Genomic DNA, 19,598 nt, shown 5'->3' with positions numbered 1-19,598 from the left:
TTCCTTCCTTCCTTCCTTCCTTCCTTCCTTCCTTCCTTCCTTCCTTCCTTCCTTCTGAATATCTGATCACAATGGGAACTCCGAGATTGTGTCATTTACTGTAAAGCTCTGTTTCTAGTGGTGGTATGGCTCAGCCCTTAGCACACACCTTTAATCATTCTTGATGGAATAGTGGCACACCCTTAGCATATACTTTTAATTGAAAACAGTGAAGGTAAGGTATAAGGAAGCACCCATGTTTGAAAGTGATGTCTAACTGAGTGGCAGACAAAGTGGTCAATCAGAATAGGATCTGCCCAACTCTCAGGAGAAGAGAGGAAAAAGCTATTTGAGAGAGAGCAGTGCAGAGAGGAAGAGGAGGAGGCAGTTTTATAGGCAGAGTTTTACTGAGGCAGGTTGCAGACAGGGAACAAACTAGATACAGGTGAAGACAGAATGAGCCAAGGAATGAGAAGGAGCCAGAAGATCAGAACGTATTCCCAAAGTTGGTATGAGGCTAAGCAGAACAGTTCAGGAGAGGCAGGGAGAGAGAAGCCAGAGTGAATCAGTCATCCTAGAGAGGAGTTTAAGCCAAAACAGCTGATTTGAACCAACTAGCCAGAACTCAGAGAGAACTAGGAAGGGGTGAGCATATTCAGCAGCAACTTTCAGAGGCTGAAAACATTCTAGGCATAGAAGAGATTGTATGGAGGCTAGAAGCTTCCAGGACCAGGCCTAGGTTATCTGACAGAGGCAGCAAGCCTGGGAAATGACAATTACTTCAGGCAAATAAAAGCTACTATTGCCCTCTCCCCTCCCCAATTCCTCCCTTCCTTCCTTGTTAAAATCTGTACTAGGGATCTAACCCAGGGCCATGTGCCTGCCCTAGTTGAGCTAATCCCCACCCCTACATGGATATTTTCTTGCAGAAGCCAGAAGAGGAAGTAAACATTTGGGGATAATTTGGGATAGCATGGCTATCCCATGAAAATGCCCCCCAAATACCCAAGCACACATGGACTGGTGTTCAAAGCTAAAGTCTGCTCAGATCTCCACCTGCTCAGGTGTACACAGTAATGGGTGAGTCTCTCAACCCCAAGCAGATCTGAGGGCAGATGTAGTTAATTCAACCTCTTCCTCCCCCTCATCCCTTTGAATCATGCCTGTCAGTAGTGTAGGAGTGACTGAGAACACGCTTCCACTCACCTGGGGTCTGCATGGCGCTGAAGCTGCTGTTTGACATACCAGAGGAAGTGCTGCTGAGGCAGGAAGAGTGGGGCACACAGAGCCAGGAGCTGCCAGCACTGCCATGGAACACAGGCAGTGTGGGTCAGGGCTGCGATCCTGCTATTGCAGCGTTGAGCCACGGAACCTACACTGTTCCCCACCCCCAACCAGACCCTCAACCCCCTTGCCAGGTAGTGGGATCGCTGCCTTGGTCAGGCGTTGCCCAGAATGGTAGTCACGCTGTGAGCATGCACACATCAGGCAACCATGCTCAAGCAACTTGGAGCACAGAGGCTGCCACTGCCTAGAACTGGAGAACACCTGCCCAGGCACCTGCTACCACCATCTCTACCCTCTAACAAATGATTCCAGCCAGTTGTTATGTCCCAGCGCATGCTCACCTGCATAAGAGAGTACTTCTGAGGTGGGCGGCAACTGGTCTGCTTCATGAGCTGGCAGTAGATCTCACTCTGTAGCTCAGGGTGAACGAGGCAGACCTGCAGTGCTGTCTGAGCCAGGGACACATGGTAGTCCACTGAGGCGGCTTCCACTGGCACATTGATGAAGAGCTGACAGGACTAGAAGGAGGATGGCAGTGGGTACAGGCAGGGACAGCTACTTGGTTATTCTTGTGACATGCACTGGTACTGCAGAGCCTCAAGAATGCCTTCTCTAGAGGGAGCAACTGTTTCTGCATGTGAGGCTCAAAGGGGCTACTTGAGGGGCAGAATTATGCCTTCTTTACATGTTTCTACTATATAAGCTTGCCTATACCAAGCGGAAAACACTTTTTCAAGACAGGGTAGCACAGTGTAGCTCAGGCTGGCATTTAACTCCAAGTCCTGCCTCTGCCTCCTGTGCCGGATTGTGAGCATTTATCACCATACTAGCCCCTTAGCAAATTCTTTTTTTTTTTTAGGCCAGAAAATGTAAATGGGCACAAAGACTGTAAACTAGGTCAGAATCTCTGATGTCCAAAAGTAGTGCAATTACTACTTTTTTTTTTTTCTCAAAGCGGGCCTTTTCTATTGTTACTTGAGGTCAATGGCAACTCTTCAAGGGAGAGCCTTTGCTGGCATTTCCTAGCTCCCCAGAGCTTCTTCCTGGGTTGCAGAAAGGTTATATTCTGCCATAAAGGGAACCCTGTGGGACTTTCTCTTCCTCTGACAACCCTTGGGCCACTCTGTAACCACATAGCTCTTCTGTGCTGGGATGGGTCAAGCTGTGCAGGCTTGGGCACCAATACCCAACAGGCTGGGGCTCCACTCCCACATTACCTTGAAGAGCTTGAGGGCCTCCGTCTGCAGAGCCTCAGAGGGCAGGGTGGTAAGGGAGGCACATAGCCCTTCTTGGCTGTAGCACAGCATGGGGTGCCTCCAGAGCGGGGAGTCTGCACAAAGCACAGACAGGAGAGCAGTGCAATTACTTACTACAGAGAATGCACCTCCTGCCTACCAGACCCAGCTTCCACTTGCCGGGAAGATTGAGGCTTAGCTCTATGGGAAACATGGTTTTGCTGGGTTGATCATCTACAGGCTGAAGGCCATGTCAGTGTGTACTGTAAGTTGCACATTCCCACACACAGTGTGGAGGAAGGCAGCCAAAGCTTTGCTGAGGAGCTGCAAAGGGTTAAGTGAACAAAGGTGTGAGTGCTTCTGAGCACAGGGTCTGCATGCAGGGACACACCTGCCTTCCAGTTTCAGGATGGAGGAACAGATATATCAGCCTGAAACACACCAACTCTCAGAGGTAAAGGTACCTCAGGTTGGTCCATGAAGACCCTGAGAATTAGTAGCAAAATAAGAACTCCCAACATCCCAGGCTTAGGTTAGTCTGATCCAAATTGAAGCTTCACTTATTAACGAACTTAACTATAGATTAACCAGCTGCCTCTTCCACCCAGACCCCCTATCCCCATGTCTTCTGCATAGCTAGCAAAGCTACAGATTAAACAGAGTAAAACATTTACCTAGGTTTCTGGAAAGTCTGTTTCCCAGACAGATTTCCTCACACACACAGTGGTTACCTCAGTGTTTTGGCCAAAGACAGAGGGCAAAACACTGGAGCATGGGATGGGACTTCCCTCAGGCATGCTTAATGTAGCTTATGCCTAACCGTGCTCTCAGCTTCTTGTTCAATTAGTACCCTGCCACTTCCCTGCAGCCCACACAGCGACAGCCACTCTTTCCTTACCTGGGTTGCCCTCACCATCCATCAGTTTCCCAATGAGCTGCTCATAGACGGTGCCCACCTTGGCACTGCTGCCCCCTGCAGCCACTGTGAGGTGGTAAAGCCATGTATCCTGGGAAAGGACAGAAAAGAATCAGGTGCTAATGTGGTAGGAAGAGGGCAGGCAAGATCTGAGTTTGGACAGGGGATATAGCTCAGTGACAGACACTTGTCTAACATGTATGAGGCTCTGGGTTTGATTCTCACCACTCCCCCGCAAAAAGGCAGCTTAGAATTTAAGATGGGAATGGAGGTGCCTAGCTGTAATAACGTCATACCAGGATGTATGAGGCTGAGGCAGAGAGCTCAAGATCAGCCTGGGCTACGTGAGACCCTGCCTTGGGGTGTGGGGTTGTGTTGAGGGAGGTAGGCTTTCATTAGTTTGGCTGGCATGAGTCAAGATCACCACTCCAAAGAGAAAGACAGAATCAGGTGGCTATAAACCTAAATTCCCAATTTCTGTCATGGCCCATGATGAAGAGTTGCTGGCCATTTGGAATATGTCCCATTCAGTGTCCAAGAGGAAATAAACTTGAATTTGGAAAGCTCAGGGGAGAGAAGGGGAATCAGGACACAGGTCAAGGCTTGGCCACAAAATTCCAGCTCCTCCCTTACCTTTTCATGCTTGGTGCCTATGAGGAGGTAGGTGGGGCTGTGCTCTGGTGGGTGGATCACCAGCGTGCAGTGCGAGGACAGCAAGCGTCCAGTTCCTCCAGCTTCATAGTCTTCGTCTGAGTCACAGGATCGATCTACTTCCTCTATGTGAGCCTCCTGCACAGGTAGGCAGCCCAGGGGTCTCTGTGGACACGAGCCTTCCATGAATAGGACAACAGGTAGAGAGGAGAGTCTCCTTTTCTGAATGCTTAGGCTGTGTGGGGCTGGAGATTGTATGTGTGGACAGAGAGCAGGGTGAGGAGATAGAAGCAGCAGCTTTGCAGCCAGGCCAGAAACACAAGACTGCTTCAGAAATACCAACTGACTACACCGGCCATGATGCTGGTTCAGTGCTCAGGAGGGAGCTGGCCGGCTGACTTTGAGTATGTTGGAGGTAAGCTGGGGGCTGCTGTCAGTGGCGTGCAGCTGTGCGGTTTGGAGGTGGCATTGTTAGGAAGCTCATGAAATACCTTGTCCTCGTGGCTCCGGTAGTAGTAGAAGGTTTTCCCAACAAGGGCACACCAGACCAGCTTGGAGTGGCCATGCTTGACCTGTAAGTAAATGACTTCATTAGAACCAGGACTCCAGAATAAATCCTAGGGCTAGCCAAGACAGGTCACAAGGAAGGTTGCCAAAATCAGGTCTCCTCTCACAGTGAGACTGCTACAGTATGTAATCCAGCCACTGTTGGGCCACTCAGGGACCTGCGGCCTGCCAGTGAAAGATTATCCAGGAAGTCAGAGTGTGGATAGGGGAAGAACCTGCTAGTTGGCATAGGCAAGAGTTGTAAGGATGCTGCAGGGTAAATAAAAGGTGCTGGCAGTCTGAAACCCCAAGTAATGTGCCATAAATCACCAGGGAGCAGCAACTGCACTCTCAATACAAGAACTACAGACTGCTGGGAAGCAGAGGCCCAGAAGGACAGTCTGAGCACCTAGCTTGCTGAGCTCAGTGAGTGTCCCTAAGTGTTCAGCCCTGCTAATATGCTGCCTAGTTAATGCCCCTTATACATCCTGACACAGCTAGTTATACTGTAGAGGCAACGACTAATGTCCTAAACATTAAGTAGGAACATTTGTTTTCCTTCTGTCTTGAGAGTAATTGTTCTGACTGTCACCACCATCATTTTGTATGCCCAGACCATATTTGAGGGCCAACCCACTAAGCACTGGGATGTAGTTCTTGGAGAAAAGAGCCAACATATCTGGGCACTCCCATGCCGGGCTCCTATTACCTCCCTGCCAGCTCCACTGTACCTTGGTCAGCCAGCCCTTCACAGTAGGCTTAGTGCCCCCTTGATGCAGGGCCGGAGGGCCAGTGACCTGCACCTTAAGCAGGCTCTGTAGGACACGGATCCATTCTTCCAGGAGGCTGGGGGACTCTGCTGTTAGGTAGTAGGTTTTGTTTCCAGAGATGAGCTGTGGTTGTGGGGTGAGGGTTAGAATTAGTGACAGTCTGACTACACAGATCCTTCAACTTGCCGGCCTTCCCATTGGCCGCCCGTTCTCCCCCCTCCTGTCCTCCCTGTCTTTCTTCCCTTCCCTTCATCTCTCATTCTGTCTCTTCTTTCTCATCCTTCTCCTGGTATGATATCATCCATTCATGTTTATGTTTGCCTCATTTTTGCTTCAGTCACAGCCATATCTAAACCCAACACCACAGTCTATCTAAAATGCAGCTGCTATAAGCAGGCGCACCTGAAATGTCTGTGCTTCTTCCCCTCGAACAATTTGGCAGTGAGAGTTCAGATCTACTTGACCTTGAGGTTTCCGGATGACGTCACTCTGTAAAAGAAGGAGTGAAGAGGGCACACTGGAGTTGGAGGCTTCTTACTCCAGGTCACAGGCTCAAAGGAAACAGTGATTCCCAAGCTTTCCTGGCTGTAGTACAATGAGTGACTTGTTCTATATTTTTACTCTAGCAAAATAAAACCATAATTAGGAACATGAAACCCTCTAACCCAGGCCTCAAAAGATCTCAAAAAGGAGAGTAAGACTTTAAATGGGATCAGAAACCTATCTATAAAGCCCTCCTAGTCCTTTGACCAAGCTATGTATGGTGACGTGCCTACAGTCCCAGCTACTTAGTAGGCCATGGCAGGAGGCTTAGTCAAAGGACACATAACTCACTATTATCCTTTGCAGTGTTCTTACAGACATTACTTATTGTTAGTGGCATGTTTCTCACTGAGGTATACGGGTTCAGAATCCATCACATGGAGCTAGAAACACCTACTAAGCAATCAATTTCATAAGAGACAAATCCTTTTGTCCTCTTTTTAAAAACCTGATTGGTTCTGCCAACCTAGTTCTCAACAATCAAGGCTCCTCAAGTCCAGACCGGAAGAAGAAGCAATGAATTTTTCTGTTTGAACATCCAACAAAGGTAAGGGCAGCCTGGGAACAACCGTTTCCAAGGCCAGGCATGGGAGGAAATCAATTCTGAAGAAAGAGGAAATTCCTAACCAACTGGCCCAGGGCTGCTTTGATAGTCCCTCCAGCTTACTTTGAGAACAGGTGACTACCTCAGAGTCTCCTGTGTGGCTGAGGACCTCCAAAGGCCGGTCAGGCTGTTGAGCCTTCTACCTGCCAGGCCTTGAGCCACACTGCCTTTCCTTCAGTCCTTATACAGTTCTGGGTTGGGGCTGTGGTTATCTGGTTATGTGATTATGGTCCTAAGGAAGGTCTCACCGGAGACTTGTAGTATAGAATCTGTCCCTGTCTCAGGACAAACCAGCGCCTCTTCCATGTCTTCACCCGGCTCCCCATTTTCAGCAGGTAGCCTGACTTTTCCAGTGACTCCTGAAGTGGAAAGCAAGAAGAGAAGAGGGGACAAAAGGGAGAGTCACATGAGGCTCCTGGGGTCTGAGAAGTTCCTGGACTTGAACTCTGTCTCCTTCATCTTGGGGTCTGTGCACAGCTGTCTCTGTAACCCCACTAGAGCCTCCTCTCTACCTTCTCCAGGTTCGTCCTCCCTCTCTGCTGCCTGCATGGGTGCGGAGGCCCAGGCAGCCTCTGTTCAGGTTCACTCCGCCCTGGCGCCCTTCCCCGTTCACACGTGGACTCTGCTCACCCCATCGGTGGAGTACGATGACGTACGCTGGAGTTTGTGCTCGGGCTCTGAGTAGTCACTGTCCAGAGAGCAGGCATCAGGGGGGATGGCATAGTCACCCTCGGAGCTCAGCGAGGACATGGAGACCCCTGGCCAGAGGAGAGGGAATCGGGAATCAAGGCTGGGGTCCCACATCCCTTCCAACACCCACGGCCAGAGATGCAAGGCTCTCATTACCCACGGGGATCCCCTGAGTCTGCAGCTAAGGGTAAAACTGGTAGGGACCCCAGGCAGAGATCAAGCAGGAAAAGACTGAGAGTCCCCTCTCTCTCTCTGTACCTCTCTTGATGGCCCGGGGGCTGCCTAGTCCACTGGTCTTCCTATACTCAGAGCAGGGCACTGACATCCGGAAACTCGCCTGAGAGCCGCAGTCGTCGTCAGACCCAGAAGACTCATCCACAAAAGGCACAGTGCTGATCTGTGTGGCTTTCTGCAAGACAGGAGCCTGCCCGCTACAGCTTCGAAACAAGGCCGCTTCCACACAACAGCTGTGTCTAGTTTGGTATGCCTACACAGTCTGTCTGGGGAAACAGGAGGCCACCACCCAGCTGAGGAACTGCTGACCAGACGGTAGCCCCAATAGTGTAAAGTCCCTTTCTGACCTCACTCCTGTGGTCTTATCTCCATGCTGCTCTTTGGGTCCCCCACTCCCCTACCCCAACTTCTGTGGTTCCCCAGAAAGCTGCTGTTTCTTCCACTAGGGGGCTAGAAAGCCATACCACAAGTCAAGTGTAGGTCAGGACACTGAGACAGTGTGGTAAGAATGCAGCAGGAGCACAGCCAAAAGATACTCTAGTGCTGATCATGGTGGCACACTCACTCATGGTGGCACATGGCTTTAATTCCAGCACCCAGGAGGCAGAGGCAGGCAGATCTCTGAGGAGTTTGGGCTAACCTGCTCTATATGGTGAGGCCAGCTGAGGATACATAGAGAGACTGCCTCAAAACAACTAACAAAAGCCCAAACAAACAAAATGCCCTATTGTGACAAAGCACTTGAAGGTGCTTGCCTGCTTCATCTTCGTTCCCTTTTCTCCTTTTTTGGGGGGGTGGGGGTAGGGGTTGGGGGTAGCCCTGAAGATAGAACACAGAACCTCACTCTTTCTTGGCAAGTGCACTACCGCAGAGCTACATCTCCAGCCCACAGAACACGTTTAGAAAGTAATTTGGCAGAACCTATCGGAATCTAAAGCATTTCTATCTCTAGCTAGAATTGTCTTCTGATAGAAACACGGAAGTGCACGGTGGTGCTCACTGCAACATTTATATTTTAAAGACAGAGGGATACAATCTACTGTAAACCAGTGGAGGGAGACCTAAGGTAGAGTGTTGTCTACTCTAGAGATACACACAGCTGACTCGGTTAGGTGAGTAACCGAGGCGTAAATGTGCACAGCATCCCTGTGCGTGCATGCGTGCGTGCGTGTCTGCCTACATGTATGACAGGAGGAGAGTGGAATCCGGAGAGACAGGGAAGGAAGGAAGGAAGGAAGGAAGGAGAGATATGCACAGGTCACACATGCATATCTGCAGGTCATCTGCAATTGCATCAGAAGGCCTTGCAGAGTAAACATCGCGTGTTGACGAGTGTTGGCTTTGAGGTTAGGAACTGAGGAAAGCAATGTGAGGGAAACGTTTGTGTTTTTATTCTTCTAAGAAAAAGCTTTTTCAAGCATTGCTAATATTACTAATATGATTTAAGAAGGAATAACAAGAGCTGGGAGTGTGGCTCAGTGGTCAGTGTGGACAGTGGTCCAGCAAGAGAGGCCCTATGTTCTAACTCAGACACTGCAAAAGCAAACAAAAGCGAGTGGCAAAAAGATACAAATATCACATTGCAGTTACATGATGAATCTTTATAATAAACTATCAAGTATGACAAAAGGATGGGTGGGCAGTGCTCTTGTTCCTGCCTGACTTGGTCCCCCCCACAGTGAACTGAATAAACTGGCTTTCTCCCCAAAAGAAAACAACTGCGCAAGGTAGGCAGAGCTCTCTGACATGATCACCATATGAAGGTGCCTGACCCTCTGGCTAATGAGAACACTGCCCTGGGACTAGGGGCTCCTCCTGGTGGAGACAGCCCCTCTATTCCTGGCAGTTGCTTACCCCCTTCAGTGCTGTGTAGACAGGCACAGTGACATTCTTGTAGACAAGGCCAGAGAAAGCTCCAGGGAATGCAAGGGCAGGCGGCCCCAAAGCTGAGGGGAGAAAGAGGGAGGTGATGAACTCAGGAGGCACAACTCAGCCAGAAGCTCAGGGAGGCAGCTGGGCAAAAGATTTGTAGGTCCTTCATACCCCACTTGTACTCACCGCAGCAGGCAGCATTACTTCGTCGGGACGACACATCTGACAGCTGCATGCCAGATGTGGCCATCGCATAGATCCTGCTTTCCTGAAAGAAAAGTCCCAGACGGTCAGGACTATGCTCACCTCCGCCCTTCCAAGAAAGTGGAGGGAACACATGACAGGGACAGGCAGAACTGAGTTCACCACTCAGGAAGAGCTGGCTACTGCCTAAGGGATTTTAAACAAATGTCTTCATTTCTAAACCTTAATTTCTTAGGTCTAAAATACTTTTTAAGAGTCTGCTAATGGAATCAAATTAAGTAATGTATACTATAATGTACAACTACAAATAAATGTATAATATAAACATAATCCATGCCCAACAGATATTCACTCCCTCGGGCCTCCACCCTTTCCCTTGAGACAAGGAAGGTTCAAAGAGAGCTGATCAATAACCTGTCTCTCCATTTCTTGGATCCTGGCCTGTTTTAGAGACCCCTGGGTCCCTGGGTGTCAACCCCAGAGGTTAAGAGTGTTGACAGGAAGGGAGAGCCACAGGGCGACAGATACACTTTTGTCATCAGCTGTATGGGGGATGGAGTACATTAGCTTCCTACAGTAGCTGTGTGCATATGTTAGGCTTCTGAGGCCCAGCAAAGCTACTGTAGCCCAACGAGGCTCCAGATCCCTATAGTAAAGCATTGCTGCAGAAAATTCTGGCACTAACTACATGCTAGACTATGCATGCCCCTGAGGCTGAAGCCGACTCTAGAGCAAGAGAGTTTGCTCCAACAGCCTAGAAGGCCCTTCCCAGGCTGCTCCAGAGCTGTTTGCTCCACTACTCTGACAGGGAATGCAAAATCCCTCTCAGGTGACTGATGAGTCATAGGGCTGACCAGGAAAGTCCGACATGCTGGACCAGAGAAGCAACTAAGAAAGAGACTGGAGTGAATACTGGGGTGTGGCTCAAGAGGGGGGCAGATGAGGGTGATGTAGAATGATATGCTGAGGTAACAGAAGCGGTGGCAAAACCGGTGGAGGATGGCAGAGACATTCAAGCAGGGCAGTTACATCAACTGTGAGGACTAGCTGGTGTAGCTCTCTGCCCATGGTGATCATGCAGGGACTTGCACCACTTCATAAAGGAAACGAAACTCAAGGCTGGGGGAAGGTCAAACAAAAGATAGCTCTGTTGGACAAAGGCCACTGAGGGTTTCCTTCACACAGTTATTAGAGGATTAAGTGAAAAAGAGCTTACAACCTGGAAAGGAAGGTATTCTGCACCACCAAGTACTTGGACTAAGGATGTCCTTCTCTGAATTCCAGACTTTGCTGGTGGTCACTGCCCTGAGGGGGACACCTAAGCTTCTCTAGGGACCATGGGTGAGCTGGCAGTATGTCTTCTTTCCCTCAGAAGCAAGTTACAAAGGGACTGAAAACTGGAGACAACCTCTCCCTATACTGTGCTGCTGGAAACTGGGGTTCCTGGGTGCCAGATGGAAGTGGGGGTTCAGTGGAAAGACCTGACACTGAGCCCTAACACCTTCACCCCAGGGCAGCTGAAAGGGGCTGCACTTGGACTTCTGCTGTCTGCTTTTTGAGAGATCTCATTATGGTGCCAGACTGGACTAGACTCCTGGGTCCACTTTCACCCTTGAGACTGGTCTAGACTCCTTCTCTCACCCTTGAGTGCTGGGACTTCAGGGTCCCAGGTCACCTGGCTAAAGCTTCTTGTTTATTTGTCCTCTTTTCCCCCCGCCCTTTCTCTCTCTCATACATACACGTATACACCTTAACATGTCTGTGCAAAATGTACGAACCACTCTCAACCACCACAGTGAGTAGCTACTTTCTGGGAAAATGGTGATGTGAACAACAGTTCTTTCAGGTAACACCTACTGAACAAACTCCTCTCTCAGCACCCTAATTGTCCCCTTGCCCCCATCATAGCTTCAGGGCTGTAGAATAAGACAGCAATGAACAGCAGGAGCCGGCAGCCACCGCTTAAAGCCGGGCTAGCCACCAGGGACACTACTCTTCGTCACCCACTGTCATGATTTCCAACCTTGCTCAACACTCATACACACCTGTCGCACTGGGCTCGATTAAGTCTGACCTCTGAGGCCATGTCCCGGGGAGCCGAGCAGGTAGAGTGCTGGGGCTGTGCTTCAAGGCAGCCTCGCCTCTACTGAAAGCCTCATTCCTTCATTAACAGCATGGCCTGGGAAGTGGCTGCACTGTAGACATCAGTTTCCTACCTACCAGAGGGAGGAATAGCACCTAATCCCTCATGAAGATGAGGACATTTTTGAATGTCAGGCTCTGCGCCAGGCCTTTGTGTTATCCCATCAGCAATCTGTAAGCCAGGAATACCCGACCCTCCCTGTTTTTAACCTTTATCACAGATGTCAGACAGAGAAGCAGAGCAGTAGAAAGACCCTGTCCCCATCATCTGCCTTCACCCTGTATCAGTGTGTGTTCAGCTCCGTTTCATCTGGACCCCATCTCCACCCTAGACACCATGTCATGGTATAGAATGTTACCTATAAGGAAGCTAAGGCTCAGGGACAAAACTAGCAATGACATACCACTCACCACTTACAGGCCCTTGTTCAATACACGCTGCAATTAACTATTTAATATGCAGGGAGGTTTGTCTGCATGTCTGTGTGAGCACCACGTGTGCACTTGGTGCCTCAGGAGACCAGAAGAGGTCATTTGAGCTCCTGAAACCGTAGTTGCAGACAGTTGTGATCTAGGACCATGGGGGTGCAGGGACTCAAACCTGGGTCTTTAGGAAGAGCTAAACCATCACCCCAGCCCCTCAATACACATTTAATCCTCCTAGAAACTCTATTAGTAGGAACAGCCAGATAGCTCAGTGGGTAAAGGCACTTGCCACCAAGCCTGAGAATTTGAATTTGATTCCCAGAATCCACACAGTGAAAGGAGAAAACTGACTCGTTAGCTGTCCTCTGACCTTTACATGGGAACCGTGGCACATGAGACCCCTCCTCCAAATTAAGTGTAAATAAATTAACAACTCCTATTACTAGTCACTAGCACCCCCATTTTGGAGATAGAAAACTTGATCCACAGCCGTAGTAACTTGCCCAGGTTCATAGGTAGAAACTGAACAGTGGCTTGATCTTGGGCACAGCTCTTCCCTTCCACAGCTGTCACCTCAGAATCAAAGTGAAAGAAGATGCACGAAACACCCGGTTTGGCATGGTCACGTATCATTTCAGATTCTGGCTCTGCTCTGCCTAGGTGAGTGGGTCAGGCAGGCCTGCCTGCCAGCCACACCACAATTGCTGTGAGCCTTATCTCATGCTCAGCCCTGGATATTCTCAGTGCTTATGGTTGGCTCTGCCCCCTGCCCAACCCTGAAGAGGTCACTTACCCAGGATGGAAACCGGTGCAGTGGGGGTGTAGGGGGCTTGTTCTCCAGTTCCACTTCCTCCAGTTCACTTCTGCAGGACTTTAGGCTCTTTCTTTCTTCCTGCTTCCCTGCTGGAGGAAGCTCCTCCATCTCCATCTTCTCTGCTTCTTCCCGGACTTTAGCTCTGGCTTCAGCCTTGGAGAAGCCAGATGAGTGGAGGGCTGACAGGGCCCCAATCTCAATGTTTACCACATGGTCAAAATGACCAGGGCCCACCTGGGGCTGACTATGGTGCCTTTTGGCCACCTGGAAGCTGTCCCGGGGAATGCTGGGAGCCCGCACCTTTGGCAGTGTCAGGCTACTCCCAGGACCACCTTCCCTGGCAGAGATCTTGGTCCCAGGGAATGTCCCTCCCTGAGCAGTGACCAGACCCTCCCTGCAAGAGGCTGACCCATGTTTGGGGCTGCCGGGCTTCATGAACTGCTGACTGGGAGAGTCTTCTCTCTGAAGATGAGATTTAAGGGTCTTGGCCTCTGCTATTTCCCCAGGATGGACCATGGTGAAACTTAAATCCTCGAGACTTCTGGCTTCTGACAGAAAGTCCTTGCTCTGCAGGGTACCCAGAGAAGGTGTAGGCACTGCCTCCTTCAAAATTTGGGTGTGGGGATTACTGTCTTGCTCCACAGGCTGGGTCCCTGGCCCTGAAGAGACAGGATCTTCCGCTGGGGTTCCCTCAGGAGCGACTAGCCGCTCCTCTGAAGGTGTCATACGAAGATCTGTGGGTGAGGCAAAGCCAGGCACATCCATTGAGAAGTCTTTCATTCTGTCTTGCACGTCTTGGTGTGCATACAAACACCTTGCCTTCTTACCCTCAAGAGCATCCTGAAGGGCTGCCACCTGCTCCACTAGCTGCTGATTACACGTCTTCAGGTGTTGATTCTCCATTTCAAGCTGGGCAAAAAGAAAATGAAAGTTGAGAGGGCTGTGTCACTCAGCAGAGCACTTGCCCAGAGCTGGAGGCCTGGGTTTAATACCTAGCAGTAAGGAAACAGAATGCCCAGCCCCTGCTTGTTCATTTGCATAATCCAAAAAGGACCAAAAGTACACATCTTTGAAAAATACTATGTGGTATCATTTCACAGGCCCTGTACACACACATTCTTGCTCTCATGCTCTCTCTCTCTCTCTCTCTCTCTCTCTCTCTCTCTCTCTCTCTCTCTGTGTGTGTGTGTGTGTGTGTGTGTGTGTGTGTGCGCATACACACCATGACTTGGATCTGTGTTTTTGTTTTTGTAGACGAGTCTGTGTAGCCTGTGCTGTTGTCCTAGAACTGTTCATTTTCTTTCTTTCTTCTTTTTAAAATTGTGAAATACACCACATACACAGAAAGCCATCTCTCGCTTGAGTGGGTTGCTGAAAGGATTCTGAAGCTGCTTAGTTTAACAGACAGCAGTTGTCTATTAAACTAAGCCCAACACACTTTTCTCGAACACTTTGCATCAAGGGCCAGACAGTGGGGTTGGGGGCATTTATTCTGTCCCCAAGAACTCACAGTCCAGTGGGACTGTTTGTTTGCTGGTGATGCTGTAGTGTCTAGTCCCGGCTTCCTGAACCCAGCTGTAGCCAGTGATGAACTACAAAACCCACGGCGAGAGGAAAAGGGGCTGTGAGAGCAGACAGCCAGAGGAGCTCGGTGCGAGCAGCTTGTCTGGGGTGAGAAGAAGTTTTGGAAACAGGTGATGAGGGACACACAATATGCTGTACTGTGTGTGTGTGTGCTTAGCACCTCTGCAGTGGATATTAATGAACAGTTAAAATGGTAAAGTTTATGTATACTTTATCACAAGGTTTTTGAGTCAGAGTTTCACTGTATAGCCCAGGCTGGCCTCAAACTCACAGATTTCTGCCTCCCAAGTGCTGGCATTGTGTGTCACAACATCAAGACTGACCACAATTCTTAAAAAAAAAAAAGGTTTATTTTTAGTTTGTGTGTGTGTGTGTCTGTCTCTCTGTGTGTCTGTGTCTCTGTGTGTCTCTGTGTTTGTAGAAGCCAGGGAGTTGGAGCCCCTGGAGTTGGTGGCACAGCAGTTGTGAGCTACTCAACTCAGGTATTGGGAACCGAACTCAGGCCCTCCGCAAGAGCAGTGCCCTCTCTTAACCACTGAGCCGTCTCTCCAGCCCACGCTCTACAATATTTTTTAAAAAGAGAAAGGAGAAAGGATAAACGGCATCGTGAGTGTGCTCAATGAAAAGAAGCTGAGAGGATTCTGGAAACTTCCTGTTTCTAATCCCTTTTCCCAACCTCAAATCCAGGAGCAGGTTAGAAGGAGGCATCTGGAAGGCTGACCCAGACCAAAGGAAAAGGGAAATGATTAGAAAGACAAAGTAGAGAAGGGGAAAATGGAACTGGGTGTGTCTGAACCTCAGCCCTGCAGGACCCTGGTTCACAGAATGAAGGTCAGGCAGAGGCTGGGCCCAGCAGGACCCTCAGGCTGAGGTTTTAACTCACCTCTGCTAACTTTACTGTCACCCATTCCTTGATCTTTGCAGCTTTTTCTTGAACAATTTTGGCTTCTTCAGCTCTTGTCTGCTTCTGCAAAGAGACAGCCTTTGGTTAATTATAGCAAGAAGAGAAACCCAGTGATGGGACGTGGTGCCGCAGCAAAGAAAATTAATTCCATTACACTTTTTAAAAACATATTCTTTTTGGGCATGACACCCAGACACATATATTCTCAGTACTTAGGGGCTGAGGCAGGTGGATCCCAAGATTAGACTGGACTATACAACAAAATCCTGATTAAAACAAGTAAAAGTTAAAATGGGAAGGACTTTTTCCTAAGCATAATACAAATTCTAAAAACCCATGGAAGAAAAAAAAAACTAATAATAAATACATGTATCATCACAATAAGTTACTGTGTGGCAAAAGGGAAGCAGCTGAAGAAACTGAAACACCAGTGGAAGGCGGCCATGGTGGTAGGCAGTGTGCCCTCCCCTGTACACAAGGCTGAAGTGGGAAGAGCAGTTAAGCACAGGTTCAAGACCAGCCTGGGCAAATATAGAGACCTGTTTTCAAAATGAAACAAAAGACTGGTTAAGGATGATTTATAACAAAAACAACACACAAAGGGGTATTTATCATGAACAGTCAAATAAACATGCGAAGGATATGAACAGAAAGTCAACGAAGAAAGAACCCATGAAAGGTTGTGAAAACACAATCATGGTTTTAAGCATGCAGATACAGAGGACATCATCTCCCTCGATCAGACTAATTTGATATTACCCCCAAATGTCAAGAGTACTGGGAGCAACGCTAGCACAAACATGCAAGGTTAGACAACATCACTTCACACATGCATACCCTTGGCCTAACAGAGCCACTACATAGGAAACACTCATTGAAATACTATTTGAGAAAGCAACACAACATAGGAATCCAAAACCTGAGCTACCCTGAGTGCCCACTGACAAGAGTTACTTAAGTAAACATGGCACAACCACAAAATGAGAGTCTGATACACAGAGACCAGAGAGAGTGGGAAGGGACGCTGGGGAGAGAGGTTAATGCCACTTAGCATTTAGACCCTTCTGGATGTTGTGGGGGTTTTTGTGTGTTTTGGTTTTTTTTTGTTGTTGTTTTGTTTTTTACTATAGCATACATTATCCCTACTTTTTTTTTTTTTTAAGAGCTAAATGAGCATAGAAGCAGTATTTCTCAAAATAATCAATGATTGAAAAGGTGTTCATCTAGCCAGGCCTTTTGTTCCAGCACTAGGAAGGCAGGCCATCAGATTTCTGGGTTTGAGGCCAGGCTCAACTGGGTTTGATTTCTGGGTTTGAGGCTCTGGGACAGCCACCACATTATAGTGAAAACTGAGCCGAGTGGGAGACCAGTCATGCACCAGGACCACCATGCTTGAGAGTGTGAGTCTGAGTGTCAGTGCTGGGGGAGAGCTTAAACACAAGCCTAGAATGAAATGAAATGAGAGGTTTGACTACATGAAACTTTCCTGCTATAAAATACCAGGCACTGAACCTATCTCTCTGGGCTTGAGTCTACTCCACCTCTAAAATGAAAGATAAGCTATCCCTCTCTTGTTGGGTCATTCTGAGTTGAAATAAGAGTACAGAGTTCAGTGCTTATAGCACAGGTATCAGCTAGCTTATGATGAGAACTACTTCTGGACCTAAACAACATGAAGCAAGTGTTGGCCCCTGAGTTGTTCAGAACTGAGCAGAAATGACTCTTGTTAAACTAGGGGAGACTGCCTGACAATTCTCAGATGTCAGACACAAGCTCCAAACCAGAAGGCTGTGGAAAGGATCTGGGAATGAAGACCTCAGATCAGTAATTCAGACCTGGAAGGACCTTAAAGGCCACCTAGTTCAAGGCTGGTAAACAGTAGCCCTGAGGCCAAGCGCAAGTCTTCCACCTGTTTGTCTCCTACATATTTTTTATAGATAAAGATTTATTGGAACACAGCCATGCCCACTCATGTACAGATCATCACTTTTTATTTCACACTCTAACAGCAGAACTGGGCAGTTGCAACACTGACGATATGGCTTGCGTTCTTTGGCTCTATACAAAAAGCTAGAGGACTTCTGTTCTCTAACATCCGCTCAGTACAGGCTGATCTTTCCCTACTGATTATAATCCTAACCTGGGAGCAAGTCATTCTACCCCACCAACCATCAGAATGCTGCTACTTCTTCCGACTCTGAGCCACTCAAAGGAAAAAACATTTCTAAAATCAGTGCATACAAGCAACATCCAGTAAGGGAGTGTTCAGTGGGTATTGACAATTTCCATTCACCCACAATGACTCGAAGGGACTGCTTAAATCCACTGGAACCTTTACAGCAAATACACATGCAGATAAGTCAGTCTCTCAACTCTATCCTTGGGCTTGTTGTGGGGAATGGATGGCAAGATGGCACCAGGGAAAGCTGAGTAGATGAGGCCAATGACAAAGGAGATGGAACTGCGACATGTCCATAATCCCAGAAATTGGAAGGTAGAGGAAGGAAGATAAGGAGCTCAGAGCCAGACTGGGCTACATGATGGTGCTTATAAAACCTTGAAGGGAGAAGTCTGGGCACAGGAAGTAGCAGAAAGAAGGGCCAGAGGGCTTCTGGAAGCAAGAATGTTAACTTGCTTCCATACTGGACAGTGGTGTGTTAGGCTCCCATGTACTCATGGGAAGTCTCCGTTTTCAGTGGGAACTCTGTTCTCTGCCTGTTCGGGTTCATTGAGAAACTGACCAACCAGCTGCAGACAATCCAGTCCTATCCCATTTCAGTCACACTACAGCTGAGTATCAAGTAGCTCATGATGGCCTGGCACAAGTCCACCACAGAGCCAGAAAAGATCTCCTTACCAAGTCCCAACCACATGTCTGATATCGTACACAGATACCTAGAGGTAATTATTCCCCAAACCTCAGAGGTTTCATAACCTCCATTGTATAAAGGTGTGAGTGACTCAGGCAATTTCCCTAGAGAGCAACAAGCAGCTGAGGTGACGTTCCCCAGGGGTCTACTTCCTCTCTATTTCCCTAGCTTCTAAGGAACAGATGAAGAAGGTGCTAATGATTGCCAGGTAAAAGAAGTCACATGAAAGAATGAGTTCCCAGTCACTCCAGGGCTCAAGCTCAGGTCCTAGAGACAGCGAGGCCCACTGATGCAGATGTGAGAGGCAATGAAGGCGCTGCCTCACATTAGCCCCTACCTGCTTCTCCAGCTGTGCCTGCAGCTGGCTGATGAGCTCGTCTTTGCCTTGCACGGCTTTCAGCAATTCTTGGTACTTTTGATGCAAGCTACCTGTGGAGTCCACGCTCTTCAGATTGGACAGTTTTATCTTCTCTTCCATCACACCCACCTAAAAAATACCAACAAGTGCTCATAAGGGCTCAGATCACTCAGGAACTATGTGTAATGGCCAATACAATATGAGATAGGCTAACCCCTTGATACTTCAGGGGAATCTGGGCCAATTAATGAAATGACCAGTGCTACCTTAATCTGAGCCAAAGAAGGAACTAACAACTGAGAACTCATTTTGGCTACTCTAAAAAGACCAGTTACATCAGGGGCTGAGCAGCTGGCTTCAGGAAGGCATCTGCTCCCACGCCACTAGGGCAGAGGTACTTGCACTCACAGGACATCTATGTGCTTCCTCATAGTTCCTAACCCCCTTAGAGTTAGACAGGGCCATGCCATTCATCAAAGGGCTGTAAGTAGAACAACACATATGTCAGGCTTGGAGTATTTAGAGTTTTGTTGTTGTGAGACAGGGTCCTACTCTGTAACCCCAATGACCTTGAACTAGCTGTATTGTTCTGAAGTATTTAAACATCTGGTATATGGGTACGCAGTAAATTCTCTCCAATAGCAACCAAGAAGGCTGTGTGTTCCAGGCAGGAGCATTCATACACTGACATTGTAACATGACCGTGTAACCTACATACGTGTTGTGCTGTCCTGGGATGCATACATACTCATAGGTTGTATATACCTGTGTAAGATCCAGCTAAAAGACAATGGAAACTCTTTTACTAGAATCCTGAATGACAGGGGAAGCCAGATGGGTGTGTACCAGTCATGAGGACATGGTAAACACAGACTGCAGTTTCAGTTTGTCCCTCAGCACAGTGAAGCCAGTTTGGACTAATATATAATATAATATAATATAATATAATATAATATAATATAATATAAT

The 19,598-nt window shown here is 48.4% G+C and overlaps 1 protein-coding gene across 1 annotated transcript in view; it reads right to left on the bottom strand.

Annotated features, from left to right (window-relative positions):
- Positions 1–19,598, bottom strand: part of Plekhh1 (pleckstrin homology, MyTH4 and FERM domain containing H1) — a 38,442-nt gene that overhangs the window by 9,214 nt on the left and 9,630 nt on the right. The window contains exons 3-19 of the mRNA XM_028788857.1: positions 18,609–18,758; positions 15,381–15,464; positions 13,741–13,822; positions 12,893–13,647; positions 9,514–9,595; positions 9,310–9,401; positions 7,480–7,630; positions 7,162–7,289; positions 6,780–6,890; positions 5,787–5,873; positions 5,346–5,507; positions 4,560–4,640; positions 4,051–4,233; positions 3,400–3,508; positions 2,484–2,596; positions 1,608–1,784; positions 1,186–1,283 (exon numbers count right to left, since the gene is read on the bottom strand). Of these exons, the coding sequence (XP_028644690.1) occupies positions 1,186–1,283; positions 1,608–1,784; positions 2,484–2,596; positions 3,400–3,508; positions 4,051–4,233; positions 4,560–4,640; positions 5,346–5,507; positions 5,787–5,873; positions 6,780–6,890; positions 7,162–7,289; positions 7,480–7,630; positions 9,310–9,401; positions 9,514–9,595; positions 12,893–13,647; positions 13,741–13,822; positions 15,381–15,464; positions 18,609–18,758 (2,645 nt within the window). The remainder of the gene's footprint in view (positions 1–1,185; positions 1,284–1,607; positions 1,785–2,483; positions 2,597–3,399; positions 3,509–4,050; positions 4,234–4,559; positions 4,641–5,345; positions 5,508–5,786; positions 5,874–6,779; positions 6,891–7,161; positions 7,290–7,479; positions 7,631–9,309; positions 9,402–9,513; positions 9,596–12,892; positions 13,648–13,740; positions 13,823–15,380; positions 15,465–18,608; positions 18,759–19,598) is intronic.

Source organism: Grammomys surdaster, unplaced genomic scaffold (assembly GCF_004785775.1).
Source record: "Grammomys surdaster isolate TR1022 unplaced genomic scaffold, NIH_TR_1.0 127, whole genome shotgun sequence".
In the NCBI taxonomy this organism is placed as follows: Eukaryota; Metazoa; Chordata; class Mammalia; order Rodentia; family Muridae; genus Grammomys; species Grammomys surdaster.
Note: the sequence above shows the minus strand (reverse complement) of the source record. Positions and strands in the feature narration are given on the sequence as shown.